A 27,747-nucleotide genomic window follows, 5' to 3' on the forward strand; every position below is an offset into this window, starting at 1 on the left:
TACGATCGCACTTACCTCTATTTTTATTAATTTTGCGGGAAATGCAACTTTCCTTTTCAGAGAATGTTGTTGTTGATTTGAATGCATATTCCAGCTCTATGAATGGTAAATCCACGTAATTTTATATCTGTCTTTGTTAAGATACAAGAATGTGAAAAGGAACAACGTATGAGTGACAGGAAGTCACAATCATTATACTTATCGACATGGTCAAAATCTCATACTGAATGTTTCGAATTTCCTCTGTAATGTTAACGTTATGTACATGCTGTGATTAGAAATAAAACTAAACCTTCTTACCTAAATGGAGTATAAAATGCATCAGGTCATCATTGAGACTAGTTGTTAAAAATTATGGGGTATGAAAAATTCCTTTATAGCCACCTTGTTTCGCTTATATAAAAACCATAGACAGAATTAGGATAACCTGTCTCAGGACAATCCCTCACCAGTCTGTGGGACGATATCATTTTAACGATAGAACATTCTATCTATCATAGATACAGCTGCAAAATATATTGAGCTCACTGGTTGAAAAAAATAGAGATAAAAACAAAAGATGTCACAAGATGGAGTCTACACCCTCCTTAAAAACATCAAGGTCAACAAAGCTACTGGCCCTGACGAAATACCAGCTAAGCTTCTACATGACCACGCTGACCAATTTGCACCAATATTAACATCCATTTTCCAATCTTTTATGGACACAGGAAAGATTCCAGATGACTGGCGTCGGGCAAGCATTGTCCCAATTTTCAAGAAAGGGGACAAACATTTAGCTTCAAATTATCGACCGGTATCACTAACATCTATTCCTTGTAAACTTCTGGAACATATTATACATAGCCAAGTCATGGACCATCTAGATGAGAATTCCATCCTCTCAGACTGTCAACATGGTTTCCGTACAAAGCGTTCCTGTGAAACTCAGTTGGTGTCCACCATCAACGGACTGGCTCAGAATCCAGGAGAGAAAGGTCAAGTAGATATTATTCTGCTTGACTTTTCAAAAGCCTTTGATAAAGTCCCCCAAAAGCGGCTAGCTCATAAGCTAAACTACTATGGGGTACGAGGCACCACTCTACAGTGGATTACAGACTTCCTAACAGATAGGACACAGCAAGTGCTTCTAGAAGGCCACACTTCCAAACTGCACCAGTGGTGTCAGGAGTGCCACAAGGGACAGTCTTAGGACCTTTACTGTTCCTCCTCTATATCAACGACCTACATGAAAGGACATTGTCAGATGCTCGCCTTTTTGCAGATGACTGTCTCCTATGCAGACCAATTACAAACAAGGCTGATGCAGATACCTTACAGAAGGATCTGGATTCTCTGACTAGATGGGAGGAGGACTGGCAAATGGCATTCCACCCAGAAAAATGCACAGTTATACAAATTACCAACAAGCGGAATCCCATCACTGCTAACTACACTATACACGGGCACCTCCTAGACGTGGTTGATTCCAGAAAATACCTTGGAGTCACCATCAGTAAAGATCTACGATGGGACAACCACATCAATAACATTGCATCCAAAGCCAACAAGACACTGGGGTTTATCAGGCGGAATATGAGGGGATGCCGGACATCTGCAAGATCTGCAGCATACCAGGGACTAGTTCGACCAATCCTTGAATATGCTTGCGCAGCATGGGATCCCTGGAACTCCAAGCAAATCCATCAGCTTGAGAAAGTGCAAAGAAGAGCAGCACGATATGCCACCAAGAACTATCATGATCGCCATCCTGGCAGTGTTACCCAGATGATTCAAGATCTCCACTGGGAACCACTACAGATAAGAAGAATGAAAATCAGGCTTGTGTTGTTTTATAAAATCAAACATGCATTAGTGGCAATTCCTGCAGATCTGTACCTAACATCCAGTGACAGCAGGACCAGAGGCAACCACACTTTCCGTCTACCACACACTCGGATAGCTGCACATCGTTACTCCTTCTTTCCGAGAACAATACTAGACTGGAACCACTTACCATCTGAAGTTGCCTCAGCACCAACTTTAGAGTCCTTCAAGTCACAGCTGGACTCATACACGAGGTGCCAGCTGTCTACCATCATCTCCTAAGCACGCCAGTCGTTTTTACCTTTTTATTGTACATAGTGCCCCGATTGGGTTTTTAGCCTTGTCCGAAGTGTGGCAGTACCCGAGTATAACGCTCTACTTAGAGTTTGTCTCGTATGGAAGAAGAAAAGAACTATAAATCCAATCCGCTTTTTTCCCTGAGAATAATCTTTAATATGTAAATTTTTATTTGGATGCTGAATGTATGAATGTACCAAAAATATATAACCCCCCCCCTGCTTTTGTACTTGTAAAGCAATATAAACCCTTAAACTTAATGGAATATTTTAGGGATGCACGATTTTATTGGTATACAGGTATATCGCGATTTTTCATTGCATGATACATATCTTGATAAGGAGACTAAAATACCAGTATTTGGTACATAACTATAAATTCCGGATATTATTCATTTATTTGTTCAAACTATTGAATGAGAATTATAGGAAGTGTAAAAAAAGGTTGAAAACAGTTAAACAACGGCATCAAAATATGCTATAAATTAAATAAATAAAAAATTAAATAGTAAAGTTATGTTTTTATAGCATATTTTTAAGAAATGTGATGGAAATTCATTTGAAATGTGTGTAAAAATTTCACGGAAAAAATCGTGATATATCATGATACGAAATTTTTGCTGATACCCATCCCTAGAATATTTAATTTTTGCTACAGTTACATTTTAGATATAAAGTAAGACATGTAATCCATTCCACGTTTATTTGTTTTGCTCCCAGACTATGTTGGAGGGCAGCATTTTTACCACCTTTCCTCCCGCCCCCTCAGAAGGAGACTTAACAGTGTGTGAACAGAATGGACAGATGGTCAGTTTACCAAGCTCCTCTAAACCCTATAAAAAGGTAAGTCATTAACTGGTCAGTTTACCAAGCTCCTCTAAACCCTATAAAAAGGTAAGTCATTAACTGGTCAGTTTACCAAGCTCCTCTAAACCTTACAAAAAGTAAGTCATTAACTGGTCAGTTTACCAAGCTCCTCTAAACCTTATAAAAAGGTAAGTCATTAACTGGTCAGTTTACCAAGCTCCTCTAAACCTTATAAAAAGGTAAGTCATTAACTGGTCAGTTTACCAAGCTCCTCTAAACCTTACAAAAAGGTAAGTCCATAACTAGTCAGTTTACCAAGCTCCTCTAAACCTTACAAAAAGGTAAGTCATTAACTTGTCAGTTTACCAAGCACCTCTAAACCCTATAAAAAGGTAAGTCATTAACTGATCAGTTTACCAAGCACCTCTAAACCCTATAAAAAGGTAGGTCCTTAACTGGCCCATTTATCTAGCACTTCTAAACCCTGTAAAAAGGTATATCCTTAATTGATCAATTTAACTAGGACTTGTAAACCTTTTAAAAAGGTAAATCTTTACCTGTTAAATTATCAGATGCTGCTTAACATGATAAAATGGTAATTTCTTAACTGGTAAATATTTTACATACACTTCTAAATGGTAAAAAAAGGTAAGATCTCAATCCAAAAAGGTTGCCTGGTCAATTCACCAAGCACTTCAGGATCATATAAAAATTTAAACCATGAATGAAAAAAAGGTAAAACCAGTCATTTAACGAAGTACCTCTTGTACTTACTTAAGGCTGCTACCCCCTTTGGGGGCATAGGCTATATACAGGACTCCTTCAGCTATTCCTACCCTTGACTTTCTTTTCCAGCTCTTTCCAACTACGAGTGCCAAGACTGCTTTAAAAATATGGGTGGAAATACATGTACAGCTTTGTAAGGCTAAACAGAGTAAACTCCCATTACTATTGTGATCTTTCAGGGCACTTCAACAAATTATGAACATGATAAACACATGTAAAAACTCAATTATGTCCGTAATCAAGATTTTTATTTAATTAAGAGTTTGACTAGAATACATGATAATCTGAATGTTTGGAATCTATTTTTAGCCAGCAGGGTACCCAGATGTGAATATTTCTGGTAGTGGATCAAGCAGTTTGACCCACCGTGAGAATGCGAAATCAGCCTTCCTACCTCACAACGAGACAGTATGGAAGAGAGCCCTCCATGCCTGGTAATATTGATTTTCACGACACCAAAAACAAAAAAACAAAAACAAAAACATTCTTTTAAAATTAGTGTACTATAGTTCCAAATTATACTGAGAAATCATTTTCATTTGTGGGGGGTAATGTTTATTGGCAAGCAAAATTCTGCTGGTTTGCCAGGACGTAATTTTGAGGGTAACTATTCAATGAATTGATAAGTTGACAAAATAATCGTTTGTGGTTCTCATGTAAATTCGTCATGAGTCATGTCAGAAAATTAAGATTTTTTGTTTAATAAGGAATCTATACTAATAAATTATCAGTAAATTACAAAACCAATCACAATTTTAAAAATCTGCAGAAATGAAGTGTCAGAATTTATGCCATACTTTTAGAAATTTCTTGTAACTGAGTACATGTATCCTTTTCTTTGACAGGTATGAAATGGGGACGCCAGATGTAATTTTTTGTAACTAAGTATCCTTTTCTTTGACAGGTATGAAATGGGGACACCAGGTGTTTTTGAGGAGATAGTTAATAGCAGTCAGGAAGGTAAGTACTATAGCTACAGAGTCCATGCAACTTAATCAAACATCATAGTTGTAGAATTTCATGGATTTTTCATTATCAGGGGAAGGGGGAAGGGATGTGTTAGACATTTTATTAGACAATCCACAGGGGCTGACAACTAGATTGTTCAAGCAATTGCCGTGGGAGCATGTGCGTGGTCAAAATTCACTTACCCTACCTCAATTTTTACTTGCCCCTCCAGAAACTATGAAATGAAGATAAATGTTATGACAAAAAAGTTTCTATTTCATGTATAACAACAGAACATGATTAATTTTTCTTTAAATCTTTCGTTGTTGTCTGCTGTCCAGTGCTTCATATTCATGAAAGTAAATAAATTCATCATCAAATGATGGTTTATAACTCTGCACCCCTCTTCAGAAACTGTCAACTCCTCATTAAATGCTGTCTTTTTGTTTGTAGTCCCTGAGTGTGTAGGTGTCCTGGCCAAGAAGACCTTGACCTTTGTCCGATGGGCAAACTCTCTTCATGGATCTGTCTTCCCTCATCTCTCTGTAAGTAAAACACATTATCTCAGAACTGCAGTACTTAATAAATAGTGTAGCATTCTGCCAGTGGCTCATACACAGTCGAACTTCGGTATCTCAAACACAGATAACTCGAATACATGGATATGTTGAAGTGATTTGGAAGTCCTAAATGTTTATTCCTTAAGTTATTTTACCCTGCATATCTCGAACCCTTGGATATCTCAAAGCATTTTCTCAGTCCCATCGGGTTCGAGATAATGAGGTTATGCTGTATATGTCTTTGCAAGACAGTCTGTTTGCAAAATTTTCATTCTTGTTTACCGGTATATTTTAAAGAGTGTAGATTACATAGAGAAATAACCAGAATTAGTGAAATATTTGTCTGGCTTTTAAATACTATATACCTATCGGAGAAAATAAGGTATTGCTAAAATTTAGTGATCTACAGTATCGTCTGATACATGTGATGTTGAGATTTTACATGTCGAACTATTAATAAAATAGTTTGTATTGCAAAAGAAATCTTTTTAACTCACGTGAGCTGAAAGCTGAAGTGAGCTTTTCTAATCACATTTGTCTGTAGTCTGTCTGTCTCAAGAACCACAAAGTCAATTTTAACCAAACTTCCCACAAAGCATCCTTCGGTGAAGGGGATTCAAATTTGTTCAAATGAAGGGCCATGCCCTCATTCAAGGGGAGATGATTTAGAAATAGTGAAAATTTGTTGGCATGTTTTAAAAGTCTTCTTCTCAACCACAGTACCAGGAAAGATGAAACATATGTAGAAATATCCTCAGGTAGTGTAGATTCAAAGTTTTACATAGAAATATATAGGAAAAATCTTCAAAAATCTTCTTCTCAAGAACAGCAAAGCTATGATTGGTCATATTTATATGGAAGTATCCTCAGGTGGTGTAGATTCAAGTTTGTTCAAATCATGACCCCGGGGGGTAGGGCGGGGCAACAGTGAAAGTTCAAACTTGTAGGAAAAAAATCACAGTCAAAAAAATATGTAAGCATCCTTAGTTAGTGCAGATTCAATTTTGTTCAAAATCAAAATCAAATCATACCCCCCACCCCACCCCTTCTGCCTTTTAGGGGTAGGTGGGGACCACTTATGCAGTTATGCTTTTTAACACTAAACTGATATTTGATTTTTTTCCTACCCACATTGCTAAGATGAGCGATGTGGCCTATCTTGTTTTTTTTTCCTAACACCTAGTCATATTTATGCAAAAAGAAAATTATAAAAATGATTTGCATTAACTTAAATGAATATCAGAGTATAATGCTTTGTTACTTTAAATCTACTGTTGTTCTTATTCCAGATGTCTAATGAAGAAATCATTACCAAGTTTACAGACATATCTAACTGGTAAGGAAACATATGCATATTATCATTCTTTAAAGGAATTTCTTTGTCATTTTAGCATTTCTTTAAAGAAAAAATTTTCAGAAAGATTGAGATGTTGAAAGCTATATTAAAAGAAAAGGAATATAGGACATTTTTATGTGTTGCTGACACACAATGAGACTATGTATTAAATCTTACTTATCATTGAAAACACTATACAGTAAAAGACACTTATAACAAAGTGCATGGGACTGACAATGTTGCTTTATTATAAACTTTAACATGTATTTTGTCTTTCAGGCCCAGTAGTCCAGTACAATGTTAAATATTGTATATACACAGATCATGTATTTGTCTTTTAGCCTCAGTAGTTGAGTACAGTGTTAGATATTGTATATAAAGAACATGTATTTTAACTTTAAGGCCCAGTAGTCCAGTACAATGTTAAATATTGTATACACAGAACATGTATTTTGTCTTTCAGGCCCCGTAGTCCAGTACGTGCCTTTGCCTGGCATCCTCATACACTCAAATTTGCCTACGCCCTTGGTGATGATTCGATCAAAGTGCATTCTGGGAAAAGTGATCTGGTTCCCACTCTCAAACATAAGCTACAGAAAAATGTTGCTGCTTTGGCCTGGCAGTAAAGTTTTTAAAATCAAAATTGTCATTTAAAATGTAATATTTTAATTTTACAACTGTAGATACAGAAATTCCACTCAATTGGCTGCTCTTCAGTAAGCAACTTAAAAATTATATTTTGGCATCTACATTTGATAGAAGTGAATTTTCACAGACTTGGAAATGGTTGCATATTATATTAATTATAGCATTACATGCAGATAACTAATGTCCATAATGTGACCTTTACAGACCTCAGTCAGCCTCTGTCCTAGCTGTTGGCTGTCAGTCCTGTGTTCTTATCTGGCATGTAGAGCCCACCTCACTAGCTACCAGGTAAGATTGGTAACTAACAGATAAGGCAGGTAGAGCCCACGTCACTAGCTACCAGGTAAGATACCAGGTAAGCATAGTAGTATACATGTACATGCTTTGGATGCTGGATCTAACATATTCCAGATGAGTGATCAGGTTAAAGTTTTTAGGGCAGGTCCAATCCCAAGTGACTGTAAGTCCTTTAGTGACCATTCTTGCAAGGACGAACGTTCAATTGATGAGACACATTGCCATCACTTATAGATTAACATTTGTTGAGGTGAGCTTTGTAATTATGCCCCCGGATCGAAAGATCCCGGGGGTATATTGTTTTTGTCCTGTCTGTCTGTTTGTCTGCTTATCTGTTTGTCTGTTTGTCCGTTTGTCTGTTTGTCTGTCTGTCTGTTGTCAACTTTAACCTTGCCCATAACTTTTGATTGGTTGGAGCTATGACTTTCATATTTCACGTGTGTATTCCTTGTGACAAGACCTTTCTTTGGGTACCATCATATTTGACCTTTTGACCTTGACCTTGGAGTTTGACCCACTTTTGCAAAATTTTATGAGACTTTAACCTTGGCCATAACTTCTGAACAGTTGGTGCTTGGGGTTTCAAACTTCACTTGTGTATTCTTTGTGACAAGGCCTTCCTTTGGATACCAACAACTTTGACCTTTTGACTTTGACCTTGGACTTTGACCTACTTTTGAAAAACTTTAACCCTAGCCATAACTTTTGAACAGTTGGTGCTTAGGGTTTCAAACTTCACACGTGTATTCCTTGTGACAAGACCTTCCTCTGGATATCAACCACTTTGACCTTGACCTAGTAGTTTGACCTACTTTTGAAAAACTTTAACCTTGGCCATAACTTTCGAATGGTTGGAGCTAGGGCTTTCATACTTCACATATGTAATCCTTGTGACAAGACCTTCCTTTGAATACCAACCACTTTGACCTTTTGACCTTGACCTAGGAGTTTGACCTACTTTTGAAAAACTTTAACCTTGGCTATAACTTTTGAATGGTTGACGCTAGGGCTTTCATACTTCACATATGTAATCCTTGTGACAAGACCTTCCTTTGAATACCAACCACTTTGACCCTTTGACCTTGACCTAGGAGTTTGACCTTCTTTTGAAAAACTTTAACCTTGGCCATAACTTTTGACTGGTTGGTGCTAGGGCTTTCATACTTCACATATGTAATCCTTGTGACAAGGTCTTCCTTTGGATACCAACCACTTTGACCTTGACCTTGACGTTTGACTTTTATTTAAAAAACTTTAACCTTCGCCATAACTTTTGAACAATTGTATCTAGGTCTTTCAAATTTCACAGGTGTATTCCTCGAGACAAGATCTTTCTTTGGGTATCAACATTTTTTATCTTTTGGCCTGGATTTTGACTTGCATTTGAGAAACTTTAACCTTTGCCATAAGCTGCCATACGGGGGCATCAGTGTTTCACAAACACATCTTGTTTTTGATTGTTTTTAATAATGTGACCTTGACCTTTACAGACCATCTACAAGTTCATGTCAAGTCTTACAGCAGACTAACCACTCCCCCGTGACCTGTCTGGCGTGGGACCCCAGTGGTAGGATCCTCCTCTCAGCCTCACCGGTGGACACCTCTCTTATGGTAACAGTCATCTTGGAGACCGTTCTGAGTCCTTAACAACACTCTCTGAAAGTTAACTTGCAATATTTCTTCGAAAAAAAATAGTTGAAATTGGTTATCTCAAACACTCATATTTTGAATATCAGGGAAATAGAGAAATGAAGAAATGATTTGATTGGCAGTCCCAACAACTTATTCTTTACGTTTTTTAACCTTCAGTTGCTATCTCCAGCCCATGGATATCTCGAAATTTGATCTTGATCTTATTGGGCTAGAAATAACAAGGTTTAACTGTGACTATTATCAGTTATAGAAATTGCATTATCTGTGCAAAAAGAAAGTGATAAATTAAAATCGATCATGGAAGGTAATTTGGAAGGTAATTCTATAAAAGTTCGTAAAAAGGTGTTCCACTTGCTCAAAAATGTGTTAAAATAATAATTTAGTACTTTTGTAGTTCACATAACACAGTTCTTGGTGTACTAAAATTCCTTATACTTTTACAAATGTTTATGAATACATTGTATTTATTAGGGTAATCTCCAAAGTAACTTAGCAGATTTTTCCAGTTGGGTCATCTTTTACATGTAATTAACACAAAAAAGTCGCTCAAATCAAATAAAATGTAAAGATTTAATGTGTTTTAGTAAGTATCCCTAATTTGATGCAAAGCTATATATGTATTAGTAGTCTGTATTTCTTGAAAGATTATACATTTGTTAAAAGGTAAATACATGAGTCAAGCTGAATAAGTCGTGTTCTATTTTTTGTTGCAGGCTTGGGATGTTCCTATGGAGACTTGTGTACCACTCCGAAGACACGGGGGTGGGGGCGTGTCTCTCTTGCGATGGTCCCCTGATGGATCCAAAGTTTTTTCAGCCACACCATCCCGGTTATTCAGGTAAATATTGATAAGCTAATTGCAGGCTGTAACTTGGGCACAATTTGACATTAAAACTTCAAACTTGGAACATTAGGAGATGGTATTGAGGAGGCGTGCCCGCAAACCATGTGTTTTTTTTTTTTTTCAACATGACCTATTTATGAGGTCAACGTTTATCTTTAACATCAAAATATAGTACAGGCAATAACCTGAGATCCATTTGGCATTAGAATTTCAAGCTTTTAACATAAAAAGAAGACAATGAGGCAAGCTTACCAGCACCCACATTTTGTTCTTGACCCTTTTCTTCAAGGTCAAATAGAGAAAAAAAAAAACAACTAAACAAAAACATAAGAAACCTATGACATAATGACATCAAACTTTGAACATGGAGAGGTGGGATAAAAGAAAGGTGTATTCCAATGAATTTTTTACTTTGATCCATTTATAAAGTCAAGGTCAATCTTTTACATCAAAATATAATCCAGGCCATAATCTAAGAACCCCAGTACATTAGGTTTTCAAACTTGTCACATAAGAAGAAGATTGAGACAAAATGACCGGCACGCAAATTTTGACCTGGAACCCATTCATTCATTTTTTTTCAAATTGAAAAAATTACTAGACATAAACTTAGGAGGATTTTAATATTATAACTTCAAACTTGGAACAAGGAGAGGTGGTATAGAGAAAAAGGAGTGTTGCATTTCAACAGAAGTTTTAACCTCCGCCCATTTATAAAGTCAAGGTCAATAAAAGACTTGACATTTTGTACACAGATCGATAAATTTAAGCTGAGATGCACTGCATTTTAATTTTTTACCCCGATGATCTTATTGCAATCCTTAATGTTTGTAAAGAAGGGGAGACGTTTTTGTTTGTAAAAAAAAGAACACTAGTTTTAAGCATGTTTTAATGTACATAGTCTGGTATTTGATCAGCTGTAGTATATACATTAATTGTCAGATTGTTGTATATTTTAAATGTCATGCTACATCACATTACATAAATTAAAGAGGAAGACATAATGTCATACATTATGGTAAATGGTTCGACCGTTTTTTCTTACAGTAAAGGTTCACAGGAAGAAACCAGACCTTTCAGTTAAAACTGAAAAACGGCTTTCAGTGACTTTTCAGTGGCCATTCAGTCACTGAATGGCAGGTACATTTCAGTGACCTTTCATTTACCTTTCAGCCACAATTCAGGTACCTTTCAGTCACCATTCAGCGGACACATTTCAGTAATCTTTCAGTGACCTTTCCGTCATCTTTCCATTGCCTTTCAGTGACCTTTCCATCGTCTTTCAGTGACCTTTCTGTTGTCTTTCAGTGACCTTTCAGTCGTAATTCAACTACCTTTTCATTAGTTTATCAGTAGTTATTCCTTAAATTTTTTTTAAATGAAATTATTCACATTTTTAAAAGTGTTTTCTTATTCAATATAAAATTCAGATAAGTAGAACTGGTAATGGTTAGATGTTCAATCGTCTTTAAATTGATTACTAGAATGTTAAATTGTGATTATTATCTATAACATCTATGTCTAGTAAATTATAATTTTATAAACATTAAAGATTACAATTCAACTGTGGACTCATAAAATTCAAAATGATTTTCGAATTTCTAATTTGTTTCATGAAAATTGATCTTGAAAAAGAAAATCATTCAAATGATGAAAAATAATATTCGTATCAGAATTTAATTCACAGGAATAGAATTGTCTTATTTTTTTCTTTAAGTAAAATCTCTAAATCTGTTATGAATATTTTCAGAAGCTTATTCAATTTGATAAGTTGTCAAATGAATAAACAGACAGTCAATCTGAAAAAAAATCAAGGATATCGGTCAAAATGCTCTTAAAATAAAAAAGAAAAAAGTTTTCTTATTTTTTTCAACTATAAAATAGTTATTTATTATTTTTATATCCACCTATCACAGTGTTTAATGCGGTTAGTTTTCATGGAAATATTTGGTCATGAAAGACGAGACAGAATTAATTATTTATGCCTTTCCTGGAAGAAACTTTAATACTGTAAATTTTGTTTCTTAATTGTTAAAATCGTGTAATATTTTAGCTTCTAAAAAATATTGTTTAAAATTATTTTAAATAAACAGATTGAATTAATTATTTATGCCTCTTGTGGAAGAACCTTTATATTGTAAATTTTGTTTCTTGATTTATAAAATAGCACAATAATTTAGCATGTTTAAAGATATCATTTTTAAGAATTTACATTTTCCAAGATGAGGATCCATCTTGAATCATTTCTTTGGAGAAAAAAAAAACAGGTGCCCCTCGCTGGTAATTGTCATCATCCCGATAGGAGATGTGTAATTAATTAGTCAGCCCCAAAAATCCGCACATAGAACATACAAAATGTATATAAGATATATACACATTGCCCAGCTCCTCAATACAACAGGTGAACTGGGTGTCCCAATTCGATTTCCACAAATTTATTGATTTTAAATTATGAACCAGTCAACAAAACGCCCACGCATAATGGATAATGTCACGGACTATCAAGCGGGAGACCAAGGTTCGATCGCGGCTTTCGGCATGAAATTTTTTTCTTATATTCACTTTTTAAAATTTTTTTTTATTTGAAAATAGATTAATTTAATATCATTATAATAAGAAAACGTGAAATAAACTTTTTAAGTTAAAAAATAAGCTGATTATTCAATAAAAAGATACAACTGAAAGATAACTGAAAGGCCACTCAAATGTATCTGCCATTCAGTCGACGGAATGGTAACTGAAAGACCACGGAAAAGTCACAGGAAAGGAACTTTTCAGTGACCATTCAGTTACCATTCTGTCGACTGAATGGTGTAATTTCATCCTGTGTAAATTTAATACATGGCTTTGATTCTTGTAAATGTTAATTACAACAAAAGCTAGAATTTCTAGAAAATTTTACACTTTCATGTATATGCAAACATCCACTTTCAGTGTAGATTCAAGATTGTTCAAGCCATGGCCCCTTTAGCATGGATTGGGCCATAAAAGGTCCAAAAGTTTGCATAGATTTGATAAGATATTTGTTCAAACCATGACCCCTTCAGCATGGATTGGGCCATGAAAGGGTCCCAAAAATTACCTACATGTGTAGATTTGATAGGATTTTTGTTCAAACCATGGCCCCTTTAGCATGGATTGGGCCATAAAAGGGTTCAAAAGTTTGCATAGATTTGATTTTTTTTTTTTAATCTCAAGATTAACAAAGTTACAATTATTCAATTTACACATGATTACAAACATCCTGTGATGATCAAGATTCATGTTTGTTTAATCCATGGCATAAACATGATAAATAGACAAAAAGGGGATCAAAAGTTTTGCCTTGAAATCTTGAAGAATCATCTGTAAAAAAAAGTATCTGCTAGGCAAAATTGTCTAGATTACTAGTAAATGCATTAGTGTGTGATGTAGATTCAAGTTTGTTTAAACAGTTGGTTGAATTTATATTGAGCATCCTAATCTAGTAAAAACTTATTCCAAACATATTCTTGATTTGATTGGTGGGCCTCAAAAATGCTTCAAATTCTGAAATTATTACATGTACACAAAATAAAAAGCCAGCTAATACTTGGTAACACAAAGGTTGCTTATGTTCAGGTGTGTCTAAATGTTGAACTAAGGTAATTTTTTACAGGTTCACAGAGGAAAATACCTTTAAATATAGTAGGGACTTAAAATTTGCATGACTCAGTTGTTCTTGACAAAGGTTGTGTCATTGCCATGAGTCAAAGCCATTTTGTCAAGGTGAAGAGATTCAGAGAAGATGCTTTGTCCAAGACAAACATGTAATTCTGTCAGAGATTGCAGATTGAAGCTTTATTCAAATGCCTTTTACATGTATGTTCAGATGATATGCAATGATCATATAGTTATATGAGATATTTGGTTGCATAAAAAAGGCAATTTAAACTTTCACTCTTTGTTCTTTCCAATTATGCATGTTTTCAGTATGTCATGTTGGTGGCTATTAGTCTTAATGACAGTTCTAGTTTAGTTTTTAGCTCACCTGAGCCGAAGGCTCAAGTGAGCTTTTCTGATCACATTTTGTCTGTAGTCCGTCCGTCTGTCTGTCTGTCTGTCTGTAAACTTTTCACATTTTCGACTTCTTCTCCAGAACCACTGGGCCAATTTCAACCAAACTTGCCACAAAGTATCCTTGGGTAAAGGGGATTCAAATTTGGTCAAATGAAGGGCCACGCCTTCTTCCAAGAGGAGATAATTAAGAATTTGTGAAAAATTAATGGCATCATTAAAAAATCTTCTTCTCAAGAACCACTGTGCTTGAAAATATGAAACTTATATGGAAGCATCCTCAGGTAGTGTAGATTCAAGTTTATTCAAATCATGACCACCGGGGGTCGGGTGGGGCCACAATGGGTGATCAATGTTTTACATAGGAATATATAGAAAAAATCTTTAAAAATCTTCTTCTCAAGAACAGCAAAGCCATGATTGGTGATATTTACATGGAAGCATCCTCTGAGAGTGTACATTCAAATTTGTTCAAATCATGACCCCTGGGGGTCGGGTGGGGCCACAATGGGCGATCAAAGTTTTACATAGGAATATATAGGAAAAATCTTTAAAAATCTTCTTCTCAAGAACAACAAAACCATGATTGGTCATATTTATATGGAAGCATTCTTAGATAGTGTACATTCAAGTTTGTTCAATCATGACCCCTGGGGGTCGGGTGGGGCCACAATGAGTGATCAAAGTTTTACATAGGAATACATAGGTTAAATCTTTAAAAATCTTCTACTCAAGAACTGCAAAGCCATGATTGGTCATATTTAAGTGGGAGCATTCTCAGATAATGTAGATTCAAATTTAATCAATTCAAGCCCCCCCCCCCCCCCCCCCCCCCCCCGAACCACTTTTATATTTAAACTTTTCAACCTTTCAAGACTGAACTGATTTCTGCTTTTTCCTAGCCAAAGTGCTCAGGTGAGCGATGTGGCCCCTGGGCCTCTTGTTTTTATTTTCTTTCATAAGTCCAGTTTTAATTTCAGTTCAGAGTGATTTCCAACACTGATTAAAGCCATTTGATTTTCATTGTGTGGTGTCTTTGTTTTAGAGTTTGGGAAACAAAGAAATGGACCTGTGAAGTGTGGACGAAATGCACAAGTCGCTGTAAGGTAATCCACTGTTAAGTTGATAAACAGAAAAGATCCTTCTTACATTGGAGGATTTTAGGTTCTTGAGATCTAGAAGTCTATTCAGGGATATATTCCAGACACACAATCCAGGGGATAAATAATTATGCAATAGTTGAACCATTTTTTTAAAAATAATTTTTTTATCCAACCTACACTATAAACCATTTTTCTTTCTACCAAAAACAATCTATGACTAATAGTTGTGGAGACAATTTGATATGATATTCCTGTGAAAAAAAGTTAATTTCAAACATTTTTCAACTTTGTTTAAATAGGCTGCATGCTGGAGTCCAGATGGTAGAACCTTACTATTTGCCACTGAAAATGAGCCAGTCATATACTCCCTTACATTTTCCACCAGTGAAGATGATACGTCCACTGTGATTGGTGGATCTCAGTCAGCTGTTGTGTCTGTCAATCTGTCAGAGGTTGAAATAGCCACTGTGGATGGGAATATGGTCAAGTGTGTAGGAGTTTATACAGTTTATGAATATGAAACTTTGAAGAACCAGTTATAAAATTGCTATTGAATCATTAAAATCAAAGATTCACAATGTATATCTAAAAATATATGAATAATTTGATTGCTCTTGTCCTTGGTAAAGAAAGTTTGGGTACAGTGGGTCTGTTAATCCAGTGCAATTCCATTCCATTAGAAGTCCTTTTTCCATATTTTAGTTTAATAATTAAGACTTTCATTTTTGACAGAGGACATTAAAAAGTCCTATTAAAGATAATTTTTCAATGAACCTCAGTCTGTGCTAGGAACTGACAAATGTGCTATGTTAGAAGCGTAATTTGTTGTATCCATTAAGTGTTCAATATATTTTAAAGTCAAGGGCTATGAAAATCACCTAACAATAAATGTTAATTCATTATAAGTGTGTTTGCTATAAGCATGTTTTTCTGTACCAAGTCTTAATGTATCATAGATGACATAAAGAGGCACTTTTTAATTGCATTACATTTATTTTTAAAAACTAATTTCTCTTTGAATTTCTTTCATACAGGATTGGGGGACATGTACAAAGTATGGTGATGGATCGACATGGGGAAAGATTAGCTGTAACTCTACATGGTAAGTCAACAGCAATTAAAGGAAACGCCACCAGCAGTGTGGTAACTGACACCACTGGGTGGTGAATTTCATATCAAGGGTTTTGGACTCCCAACAATGACCAAAAAATTACCACATAAGCAGAATTTTTAGCGAAGATTTAATTTTGGCATTATAAGTGAGGGTTTTGAGGTCTCAAAAATTGATTATCGTGAACAATTTATTCCGTATCGATTGTTATAGCTATCTTTCTTGACATTATAAAATTACTTCCTGCTGTAAATAAATACAATTTTTGGGGGATAATTTGCTAAATTTTTGTCTGGCTAAAAATTCTACTTATACAGTAGTTGCTCTTGACTTGAGATTTCAACGAGTTCTCATGGTGCGCATATATAATGTACTTGGTAGTAATGGATGTAGATAAAAAAAAAATGTTTGGCTCAGAAGAAAAAAATCTTACATAGTGTCACTAAGGTAACTTTGTAGCACCATAACCTTCCTTGTAGATAACTTTTGAGGTTCCAGATCTTTGATTGCCCTGTTTGTTACCTGTTACTCTGTATTTTATAGATGACTGGGGATCGCTTTGATTGGCTGTTTGTTGTATGCTCTTGTTTGCTCTTATTCTTTTTTTGTATTTTGTAGATGACAGGGGTCAGGTTCTGCCATTTGTAGCTCTCTTCAGGACAAAGATAAACCCCATGTTGGAGATTACTCCATGGTAATTTTTTTTTGGAATCTGATAGAAAAAATATTTGAACATTTTTATACCTCACCATGAATATGTTTGTCATGTCCATCCTTTCATCTCTCTTTCCTTCTGTCCATCACTCTTTGCCTATAGCTCAGATTTAAATAGTTAGAATAATCTCGGGACAGGCCCTCACCACAGTTAGAATTCCTCCCATATATACCCGCAATGTAGCAGAAAATAGCAGAATCACTCTGAAACAATTATGGAGAAAATTAATAGAGTTGCATTGAATATATCCAACAAATTATTCAGTCAGGGGTGAGACTGAAATCCGTCATTTCTGAAAAATGATGGATAATCGTCATATTTACTAACTACGTATTTTTGTCATTTTTATCAATATGACTTACTATCGTCATATTTTCCTTTTTCAACTTAATTCCTCTATCCTGGTTACATAAAAGCAAAATTTGAATTCACCGCTGAAAGAAGAGTGTTTATACAAGTTTCATTTCATCAGGGTCACTCATTACTGCCGACCACGTGCGTTAGAACATCAACATGGAAGGTGGAAGTTATTATCTAGCGGTAAAATGTCGAATTTTGGTAGAACTAATTCACCATTTTTACATGGCTTTAACCCTATAAAAACATATAGTACACCGTCTGGAAGAATACGTACTTGTAGAGAAAAGTCTCAACAAAAAGTTAAAGCCATAAGAAAGTAGTGCGCCCCGTAAAACAAGCGAGATATTTCAGTGCGCCCAGACCCTCCATTTTGAAAAAAGACAAAATATCGTCATTTTCGTCTTCTTTCCTGTTTAATGCAAATAAATTGACAAATAACTCTTCCACTCTTATTTTTGCTTGGGAAATTTGTACTGTCAACATAACCAGTATTGTAGTCAACTGTATTTGAGAAATGAAGTTTGTTTACGATGTTTTTTGTCCTTTTTTTAAAGAGAGGTAACTCGGTATTCTAGAAACACTCTAAATTTTATGACTGTTTTTCGTCATTTTCTTAAAAATGACGAGTTTAAGTCATAATAAAAATTTTATTTTATGATTAAAAATTGTCATTTTAAAAATGACGGATTTCAGTCTCACCCCTGACTGATTATTCAGCAGTGATTTTTCTACAATTTTTAAAAGGGGCCTGTGCCTTTTCAATTGGGAAAAATTGTCGACATTTGTGTCAAATTGGGAAAAACAATAAGATTGTAATTAACCTTCATATTGACAAGTAAAATAAAATAATAAGTAAATGTAATATCATTTATTGAATTTATTTGTTACAAAATTTTTCAAGTTCAACAAAATGGACAGTTCTACATTTTAATTTTCTTTCATTTTTGTATTTTGATTGTCCTATAGATATTCTTTTTTTTAGCTCACCTGAGCTGAAAGCTCAAGTGAGCTTTTCTGATCACCCGTTGTCCGTCGTCCGTCCGTCCGTCCGTCCGTCTGTCTGTCCGTCCGTCCGTCTGTAAACTTTTCACATTTTCAACTTCTTCTCAAGAACCACTGGGCCAATTTTAACCAAACTTGGTACAAAGCATCCTTGGGTGAAGGGGAGTTTCAATTGTTAAAATAAAGGGCCAAGCCCCCTTCCAAGGGGAGATAATCAAGAAAAGACAAAAATAGGGTGGGGTCATTAAAAAATCTTCTTCTCAAGAACCACTGGGCCAGAAAAGCTGAAACTTATGTGAAAGCATCCTGGGGTAGTGTAGATTCTAAATTGTTAAAATCATGACCCCCGGGGGTAGGGCGGGGCCACAATAGGGAATCCAAGTTTTACATTGAAAAATGTAGAAAAAATCTTTAAAAATCTTCTTCTTAAGAACCACTGGGCCAGAAAAGCTGAAACTTATGTGGAAGCATCCTGGGGTAGTGTAGATTCTAAATTGTTCAAATCATGACCCCCGGGGGTAGGGCGGGGCCACAATAGGGAATCCAAGTTTTACATTGAAATATGTAGAAAAAATCTTTAAAAATCTTCTTCTCAAGAACCACTGGGCCAGAAAAGCTGAAACTTATGTGGAAGCATCCTGGGATAGTGTAGATTCTAAATTGTAAAAACCATGACCCCCAGGGGTAGGGCGGGGCCACAATAGGGAATCCAAGTTTTACATTGAAATATGTAGAAAATATCTTTAAAAATCTTCTTCTCAAGAACCACTGGGCCAGAAAAGCTGAAACTTATGTGGAAGCATCCTGGGGTAGTGTAGATTCTAAATTGTTCAAATCATGACCCCTGGGGTAGGGCGGGGCCACAATAGGTATTACAAGGGGGAAATCGGGTGAAAAACAGCAAGGCCAAAGTTACTCAGGTGAGCGTTGTGGCCCATGGGCCTCTTGTTTACCATTATGGTAGAATTATAAATTGAGGAAAAAAAATCATTCCCGATTTCTCGTTATTGCTCGCATTGGAGATGGAATAATCTTGACACTATTTACAAGCATGTATTGCTGTATCGCATATTTCTCTGCAATGCCAGTCTCTGCAGGATGAAGAAACAGTTTAATTTTCGTGAAATCAAGGACACTTGTTGTAGAACTACTAGTACTTGCAAATTACAAATAAAGCTATGCTTAACAGATTCACATGCATATTTAAATTTCTTACGATGTATTGACACAAAAGTTTGACTTCCACATGATCGATTTTCCAAGTCTTGCAAACACACAATTAAACTGTTGTTTTTCGCCATTATTTTAAGCGTCCGAATGACCAAAAACAATAGCGTTCCATTTTAGATAAGTCGTACATAAAAAATTCAATTAAACCAAAACAATACGTTTTGATTTTGGGAAAAAAGCAGTTGAAAATTGGGGGAAAATTGGTAATTTTTAAGAGGGGAAAGGGCCGATATTCGGACCTAAATTGAGTGTAGAAAAATCACTGATTCATAACAAAACTTTTTGAAATTGTGGATAGCTTTCATACAATAATTAATCCATATAATGGAAGAATTCATGACTTATTCAAACATTTTTACTTGCCTTAAAATTTACACACCATGTTGACATTCTGAACATTCTGGATTGTTCATAGTGTATGCACCGAGTTAGGGTTATCTTTACTACATTGTCATAGGACATTGTCATTTTAATGATAGAACATTCCAAGTTTCAAGAAATTGTTCAAGGTATTTTTATCAAACTTCAAATGCTGATACATACTGGGAGAGCTATTCAACTGCATCATTATTTTATACCCTGATCTTCAGTTGACTTTGACCCTAAAACATGTTGGTGAGAACTATTCAACTGTTCCAAAATATAACACATTATGACCTTGACCTTCCTTTTCTTTATTTGTGCATTAATTATGAACAGAAATAATTGTTGCTTACTTAAATAGGGAAAATGAATGCAGTTGAAGTATTTAAAAGCTTCATCTTAGTCTTATATAGTGTAAAGAATGCTTAAATTGATCATTACAAATTTTGTATTTTAACAATTGTACTTTATCCAGTTCTTAATAAAGGGGCTGTTCAAAGTACAATGAAATTAGAAATCTTCAGTGACTACAAATACATATGTTCAGTTTGGGGGTAATGGAGATTCAATATTTTATGTGGTGGATCTTAAAATTTATTTCATTCTTTGGAGACTTCACATGAGTTGTACACAGTCCGAGGGTGATTATAGCACTGTACACTTTTTGTAATGGATCAAAGTGAAGTGAAACCAGGGAGAGGTAGATGTTTCACAAGTTTATCTTTTTGTGCCACCTTCCCCCCCCCCCCCCCCCCCCCCCCCCACACACACACACACTCACAACAATTACAACAACCCTCTGATATCTCTAGAGTTTTCTCTCAGTCCCATCCAGTTTGAGATAACAAAGTTTGACAACAACAAAGTTGTCCTAGTAGGGCTGCTAAATTTTAACTGGTTTCATCATTAAAGTTAAACTTTGTATCTTTTCAGTGGATTAATACAAGGAGAACCTGGAGAATTCCCCCAACAGATATCATTCCAGCCAAATTATGACAAGGGGGCATTACTCTCCATCGTAAGTATAAACTGAATATCTATGATGTTATTGGCTAGTTAGGTCACCTGAGTCACTCAGGTGACCTATTGCTATCCGTTCTCGTCCGTCGGCGTGCGTTAACAATTGAACATTTTTAGCTTCTTCTCTAAAACCGCTTAATCAATTTCAACCAAATTTGGCATATAGCATCTATGGGTGAAGGGGAACAAAAATTGTGAATTTCATGGTCCCTGCCCCCCTGGGGCCTGAGGGGTGGGGTTAAAACCACCAAAAATAATGCAATCTTTAAAAATCTTCTTCTTTACTCCTGGACATCAAGCAGTCAAACTGTTGGCATCATTGAAATAAGCATTGAACCCTCTATCAAAATTGTGAAATTCATGGTCCCAGGGTCAGGGGTTCTGGCCCCAGGGTGGGGCTATATAGATCATATAGTGAATGTACATTATTTCTTTGAAAATCTTCTTCTCTGCTCCTGGGTATTAAATAAAGTAACTAAGTACATAGTTATGAAGAGCAGGAGTGCCTCTTCCAAAATTGTGAAATTCATGGCCCCAGGGTCAGGGGTTCTGGTGTTAGGGCGGGGCTCTATTGATTATATAGTGAAAATGCATTAATTCTTTGAAAATCTTCTTCTCTGCTCCTGGGTATTAAATAATGTAACTAAGTACATAGTTATGATGAGCAAGAGTGCCTCTTCCAAAATTGTGAAATTCATGGCCCCAGGGTCAGGGGTTCTGGTGTTAGGGCGGGGCTCTATTGATTATATAGTGAAAATGCATTAATTCTTTGAAAATCTTCTTCTCTGCTCCTGGGTATTAAATAAAGTAACTACTATATAGTTATGATGAGCAAGAGAGCCTCTTCCAAAATTGTGAATTTCATGGCCCCAGGGTCAGGGGTTCTGGTGTTAGGGCAGGGCTCTATTGATTATATAGTGAAAATGCATTAATTTTTTGAAAATCTTCTTCTCTGCTCCTGGGTATTAAATAAAGTAACTAAGTACATAGTTATGATGAGCAAGAGTGCCTCTTCCAAAATTTTGAAATTCATGGCCCCAGGGTCAGAAGTTCTGGTGTTAGGGCGGGGCTCTATTGATTATATAGTGAAAATGCATTAATTCTTTGAAAATCTTCTCCTCTGCTTCTGGGCATTAAGGTGATAAACTAAGTACATAGTTATGATGAGGAGGTGGGCCTCTTCCAGAATTGTGAAAGCCATGGCCCCAGGGTCAGGGGTTCTGGTGTTAGGGCGGGGTTCTATTGATTATATAGTGAAAATGCATTAATTCTTTGAAAATCTTCTTCTCTGCTACTGGAGATTATTTAAACAAACTAAGTGCATGGTTATGATGCATAAGGATGCCTTTTCAAAAATTGTGAATTTCATGGACCCAGGGTCAGGAGTTCTGGTGTTAGGGCGGGGCTCTATTGATTATATAGTGAAAATGCATTGATTCTTTGAAAATCTTCTTCTCTGCTACTGGAGATTATTTAAACAAAATAAGTGCTTGGTTATGATGCATAAGGATGCCTTTTCAAAAATTGTGAATTTCATGGACCCAGGGTCAGGGGTTCTGGTGTTAGGGCGGGGCTCTATTGATTATATTGTGAAAATGCTAGGAGTGAAACGGTTCACAGCGGTATCGATTCACCGCGGTATTTTTTCTCGGTTTGATACTCGGTACAAAATCTCTAATTTTCGGTTCGGTTCATATTTCGGTCGGGATCGTTATTCAGTTGGGTTTGGCGTAAGGTAAAACATGTTACTCGGTATAAATAAGTATACAAAACGTAAATTTTTGATGAAAGATAGTTTGTAAAATAATTTTTGAGTCAGATAATTTCTAGTCAATTTCTTCTAGTCAATTTGTAATTAAAAATTCATAAATTAAGTGACTAGATTTAGTAAACATAGGCATAAAACAAGGTTGAATTTGTTTCCCTCTATCAAAATGTATCGTATCGAAAATAACCGTACCGAGACAAAATTATACAATACGTATCGAACCGTGAAGGAGGTATATCATTTCACCCCTAGAAAATGCATTGATTCTTTGAAAATTTTCTTCTCTGCTACTGGAGATTATTTAAACAAACTAAGTGCATGATTATGATAGGCAAGGATGCCTCTTCCAAAATTTTTAAATATATGGCCTCAGTTTTTGGGGTTCTTGAGGAGGGGGGGGGGACTCTATTGATTATATAGTGAAAAAGCATTAATTCTATTAATCATTAATTAATCCTGTCTGCTCCTTAGTGTTGAGCTGATAAATAAATTGCTTAGCTGTGATGAAAATGGGAGCTTCGAACAGAATTTTTAAATCTTGTGGCCCTTGGGTCAGGGGTTCTGGCATAACGAGGGGGGGGGGGGGGGGTTGATAATATAGTGGAAAAGTGTTAATTCTTTGAAGTCCATAGTTATTATGATGCGGATAACTCTTCCAAATTTGTAAATTTCTTGACCCTTGGTCTTGGGTTCTGGTGTTAGGGTAAGGCTTTGTTGAATCTGTAGTGAAAATGCATTGTACCTGTGAAATTCTTCTCTGCTTCTGGGCATACCAGAAGCAAACTGAGTAATAGTTTAAATGATATAAGTAAGCTTATTTCTACCAGATTTTTGAACATTTGGACCATTTGTCTAAGCTTCCTGTGTCATGTCTCACAAAGATGGCAGATAGTTGCAAACTATTTTTTCAATGTAATAAAAAACACTGTAATTATTAGTGTTGATGTTTTATTAGGCTGCACCTTAGTTTCATTCATTAAATAAAGTGCCCCACCACAGCATGATACACCCATCAAATATTGTTAAATTATCATAAACAGTTTAGATTCAATTGTTTGAATGACATCTTAGCAAGACAAGGCAGTCTGCAATTTGTTGTAAAGATATAAAAATTCAAATAAAAAATGTACAATAAATAATTAGTTTAAATTATATTATACAATATCATATAACTTTTAATTATTATATACAATATCAAATTAGTTTTAATTACATCAAATTTATCTTGAAAGTAAGACTAGCCAACAAGAACAATTCAATACAACACAAGCAATTAATTAAGAGACTGATTCCTTTTGTCCAATTCCCAAGAGATGTAGATAACACCTGCTTGATCAGAGATGCTCTACCAGTTATCTCCTCACACTAAACTCATTAATTTCTCTCTAATTTGACATGCAATTTTCTGCTATCAAAATTTTCTTTGACCAGTGCCTGATCATTACACTCATGGGAGAGGTGGAATTTTTGTTGTTACAGATTGCTGTAAAGAACATAGTGAAAAAAAATAAGACTAGTATTTTCTTGATTTAACACTTTTTTAATAAAGATACTGCAATACTCTGACATCTTTTGGGACTGTGTAATTTAAAAGTTAAAAGACATAGTTTTTTGATTCTAAGTCTAATGGATTTCTAGTTATGATTTTTCCATATCTGGCCATAGCATCTTTATTAAAGGTCAGAGCAACCTGGTTTTAATGTGCGACACACCTTCTACCCTAGATGTATCAGCTGACAAAGTTTGATAATTCTAGGCCTAATAGTATTAAAGTTATGAGCCGGACATGAAAAAGCTAACAGACGGACAAACATGAACGCTATAACATAATACGTCCCGTCGTAAGACGGACGTATAAAAATATATAATGAGTAATTAAATTTTCACTGTAAATGTTTAAGGAAATTGTGAACACCTCTCACATCTAGAAAACATAAGTGATTTGGTACTTTCTCTGAAAAACCCAGCGGGGGGTATTTGTCCCTTTTGGACAGTTCTAGTTAAATTTAGTATTTGTTTATTGTGTGAATATTGTTTTGCTATCTGTTGATTTCTTGTTTCACAGATTTGGAGTTCTTCTGTGTTACACTATGTACCTCTATCTCTACAGATTTGGAGTTCCTCTGTGTTACGCTATGTACCTCTTTACTTTATCTCTACAGATTTGGAGTACCTCTGTGTTATGCTACGTACCAGTTTATCTCTACAGATTTGGAGTTCCTCCTTGTTAAGCTACGTACCTCTTTGCTTTATCTCTACAGATTTGGAGTACCTCTATGTTACGCTATATACCAGTTTATCTCCACAGATTTGGAGTTCCTCCGTGTTAAGCTATGTACCTCTTTACTTTATCTCTACAGATTTGGAGTTCCCCCGTGTTACGCTATGTACCTCTATCTTTACAGATTTGGAGTTCCTCTGTGTTATGCTATGTACCTTTACTTTATATCTACAGATCTGGAGTTCCTCCATGTTACGCTATGTACCTCTTTACTTTATCTCTACAGATTTGGAGTTCCTCTGTGTTACGCTACATACCAGTTTATCTCTACAGATTTGGAGTTCCTCCGTGTTAAGCCATGTACCTCTTTACTAAATATCTCTACAGATTTGGAGTTCCTCTGTGTTACGCTATGTACCTCTCTACTTTATCTCTACAGATTTGGAGTACCTCTGTGTTACGCTACGTACCAGTTTATCTCTACAGATTTGGAGTTCCTCCGTGTTAAGCTATGTACCTCTTTACTTTATCTCTACAGATTTGGAGTTCCTCTGTGTTACACTATGTACCTTTATCTCTACAGATTTGGAGTTCCTCTGTGTTACGCTATGTACCTCTTTACTTTATCTCTACATATTTAGAGTTCCTCTGTGTTACGCTATGTACCTCTTTATTTTTTCCTACAGATTTGGAGTTCCTCTGTGTTACCCTATGTACCTCTTTACTTTATCTCTACAGATTTAGAGTTCCTCTGTGTTTCGCTATGTACCTTTATCTCTACAGATTTGGAGTTCCTCTGTGTTACGCTATGTACCTCTTTACTTTATCTCTACAGATTTAGAGTTCCTCTGTGTTACGCTACGTACCTCTCTACTGTATTTCTACAGATTTGGAGTTTCTCTGTGTTACGCTACGTACCTCTTTACTTTATTTCTACAGATTTAGAGTTCCTCTGTGTTACATTATGTACCTCTTTACTTTATCTCTACGGATTTGGAGTTCCTCTGTGTTCCGCTATGTACCTTTACTTTATTTCTACAGATTTTGAGTTCCTCTGTGTTCCGCTATGTACCTCTATCTTTACAGATTTGGATTTCCCCTGTGTTAAGCTATGTACCTCTTTACTTTATCTCTACAGATTTGGAGTTCCTCCGTGTTACGCTACGTACCTCTATATCTCTACAGATTTGGAGTTCCTCTGTGTTACGCTACGTACCTCTTTACTTTATCTCTACAGATTTGGAGTTCCTTTGTGTTACGCTATGTACCTCTTTACTTTATTTCTACAGATTTGGAGTTCCTCTGTGTTGCGCTACGTACCAGTTTATCTCTACAGATTTGGAGTTCCTCCGTGTTAAGCTATGTACCTCTTTACTAAATATCTCTACAGATTTGGAGTTCCTCTGTGTTACGCTACATACCTCTCTACTTTATCTCTACAGATTTGGAGTTCCTCTGTGTTACGCTATGTACCTCTTTACTTTATCTCTACAGATTTGGAGTTCCTCTGTGTTACGCTACGTACCAGTTTATCTCTACATATTTGGAGTTCCTCCGTGTTAAGCTATGTACCTCTTTACTTTATCTCTACAGATTTGGAGTACCTCTATGTTACACTATGTACCTTTATCTCTACAGATTTGGAGTTCCTCTGTGTTACGCTACGTACCTCTTTACTTTATCTCTACATATTTAGAGTTCCTCTGTGTTACGCTATGTACCTCTTTATTTTATCTCTACAGATTTGGAGTTCCTCTGTGTTACCCTATGTACCTCTTTACTTTATTTCTACAGATTTAGAGTTCCTCTGTGTTACATTATGTACCTCTTTACTTTATCTCTACGGATTTGGAGTTCCTCTGTGTTCCGCTATGTACCTTTACTTTATTTCTACAGATTTGGAGTTCCTCTGTGTTCCGCTATGTACCTTTACTTTATCTCTACAGATTTGGAGTTCCTCTGTGTTACGCTATGTACCTCTATCTTTACAGATTTGGAGTTCCCCCGTGTTACGCTATGTACCTCTATATCTCTACAGATTTGGAGTTCCTCTGTGTTACACTATGTACCTTTACTTTATCTTTACAGATTTGGAGTTCCTCCGTGTTACGCTACGTACCTCTTTACTTTATCTCCAGTGATGAGATACAGAACATTCAATATCGTCATCCTCCCCCACCCACCCTCAACGGACACCTGCTGTCACCCATATCCAGACCCACCTGAACCGACACACGGTGATTCTACAGAATGTGACAAGGAATGTATTTAAATCATGTACGGTAATCATTAGGCAGAATATAATCGTGTCATGTATAGATGTGTCAGTAAATATGGACATGTGTAACATGGATTCTTTGAAAAAGTGGAAGTTGCAGATGTGAATGTTGTAAAGTCATGGCTATCAGATCATGCTATGTGTGTACTAAGTCAAGGTTCAGCTCATGTGTAGGCTGTTGTCTAATTAAAGCAATCTTTAATTAACACTATCAATGACTTTTTTTTTATAACATAGTCTTGTGAAGTTATGTATTTTAGAAGTGTTAATGAAAACCCATGTAAAGGGCATATGAAATGCATTGAAATAATGAAATGTTAAGATAACAAACAGTGATCATGTTCAAAAGTCCATTTAAACAATGCAGATTGTGAGCAGAACCAACACAGACCTCTGAAAACAGAGGAGGGATCAGGTGCCATAAAGGAGTAAATTTACAGTATCTCTTTATTGTGTAAAAATAGGAAAATTGTTTCTTGTGTTTGTAAATGATGGTTTGTTTGTTTATTGTTTAACATCCCTCTCAAGAATTTTTCACTCATATGGAGACGCCACCACTT

General features: G+C 35.8%; 1 protein-coding gene across 1 annotated transcript; it reads left to right on the forward strand.

Annotated features, from left to right (window-relative positions):
- Nucleotides 1-22: 22 nt before the first annotated feature.
- Nucleotides 23-27,398, forward strand: LOC133202182 (aladin-like). The gene is made up of 16 exons (XM_061337958.1): nucleotides 23-105; nucleotides 2,823-2,945; nucleotides 4,005-4,129; nucleotides 4,600-4,655; nucleotides 5,097-5,188; nucleotides 6,493-6,539; nucleotides 7,003-7,161; nucleotides 7,392-7,475; nucleotides 8,975-9,095; nucleotides 9,851-9,975; nucleotides 15,062-15,122; nucleotides 15,419-15,606; nucleotides 16,154-16,221; nucleotides 16,849-16,924; nucleotides 20,834-20,918; nucleotides 26,998-27,398. Exons 1-16 carry the CDS (start codon nucleotides 103-105, stop codon nucleotides 27,133-27,135), a joined length of 1,551 nt encoding a protein of 516 aa, XP_061193942.1. The 5' UTR covers nucleotides 23-102; the 3' UTR covers nucleotides 27,136-27,398.
- The last annotated feature ends 349 nt before the right edge of the window (nucleotides 27,399-27,747 follow it).

This window comes from Saccostrea echinata, unplaced genomic scaffold (assembly GCF_033153115.1).
Source record: "Saccostrea echinata isolate AGI-Se365-2 ecotype Australia unplaced genomic scaffold, CSIRO_AGI_Sech_v1 ptg000046l, whole genome shotgun sequence".
NCBI classification, from domain to species: Eukaryota; Metazoa; Mollusca; class Bivalvia; order Ostreida; family Ostreidae; genus Saccostrea; species Saccostrea echinata.

Bases quoted from the DNA above. Each gene is read 5' to 3' on its own strand.
- LOC133202182 (XM_061337958.1), top strand. The intron at 7,162-7,391 runs GTAAAGTTTTTA...TGACCTTTACAG, and splicing joins GTTGCTGCTTTGGCCTGGCA to ACCTCAGTCAGCCTCTGTCC. The intron at 16,222-16,848 runs GTAAGTCAACAG...TGTATTTTGTAG, and splicing joins ATTAGCTGTAACTCTACATG to ATGACAGGGGTCAGGTTCTG.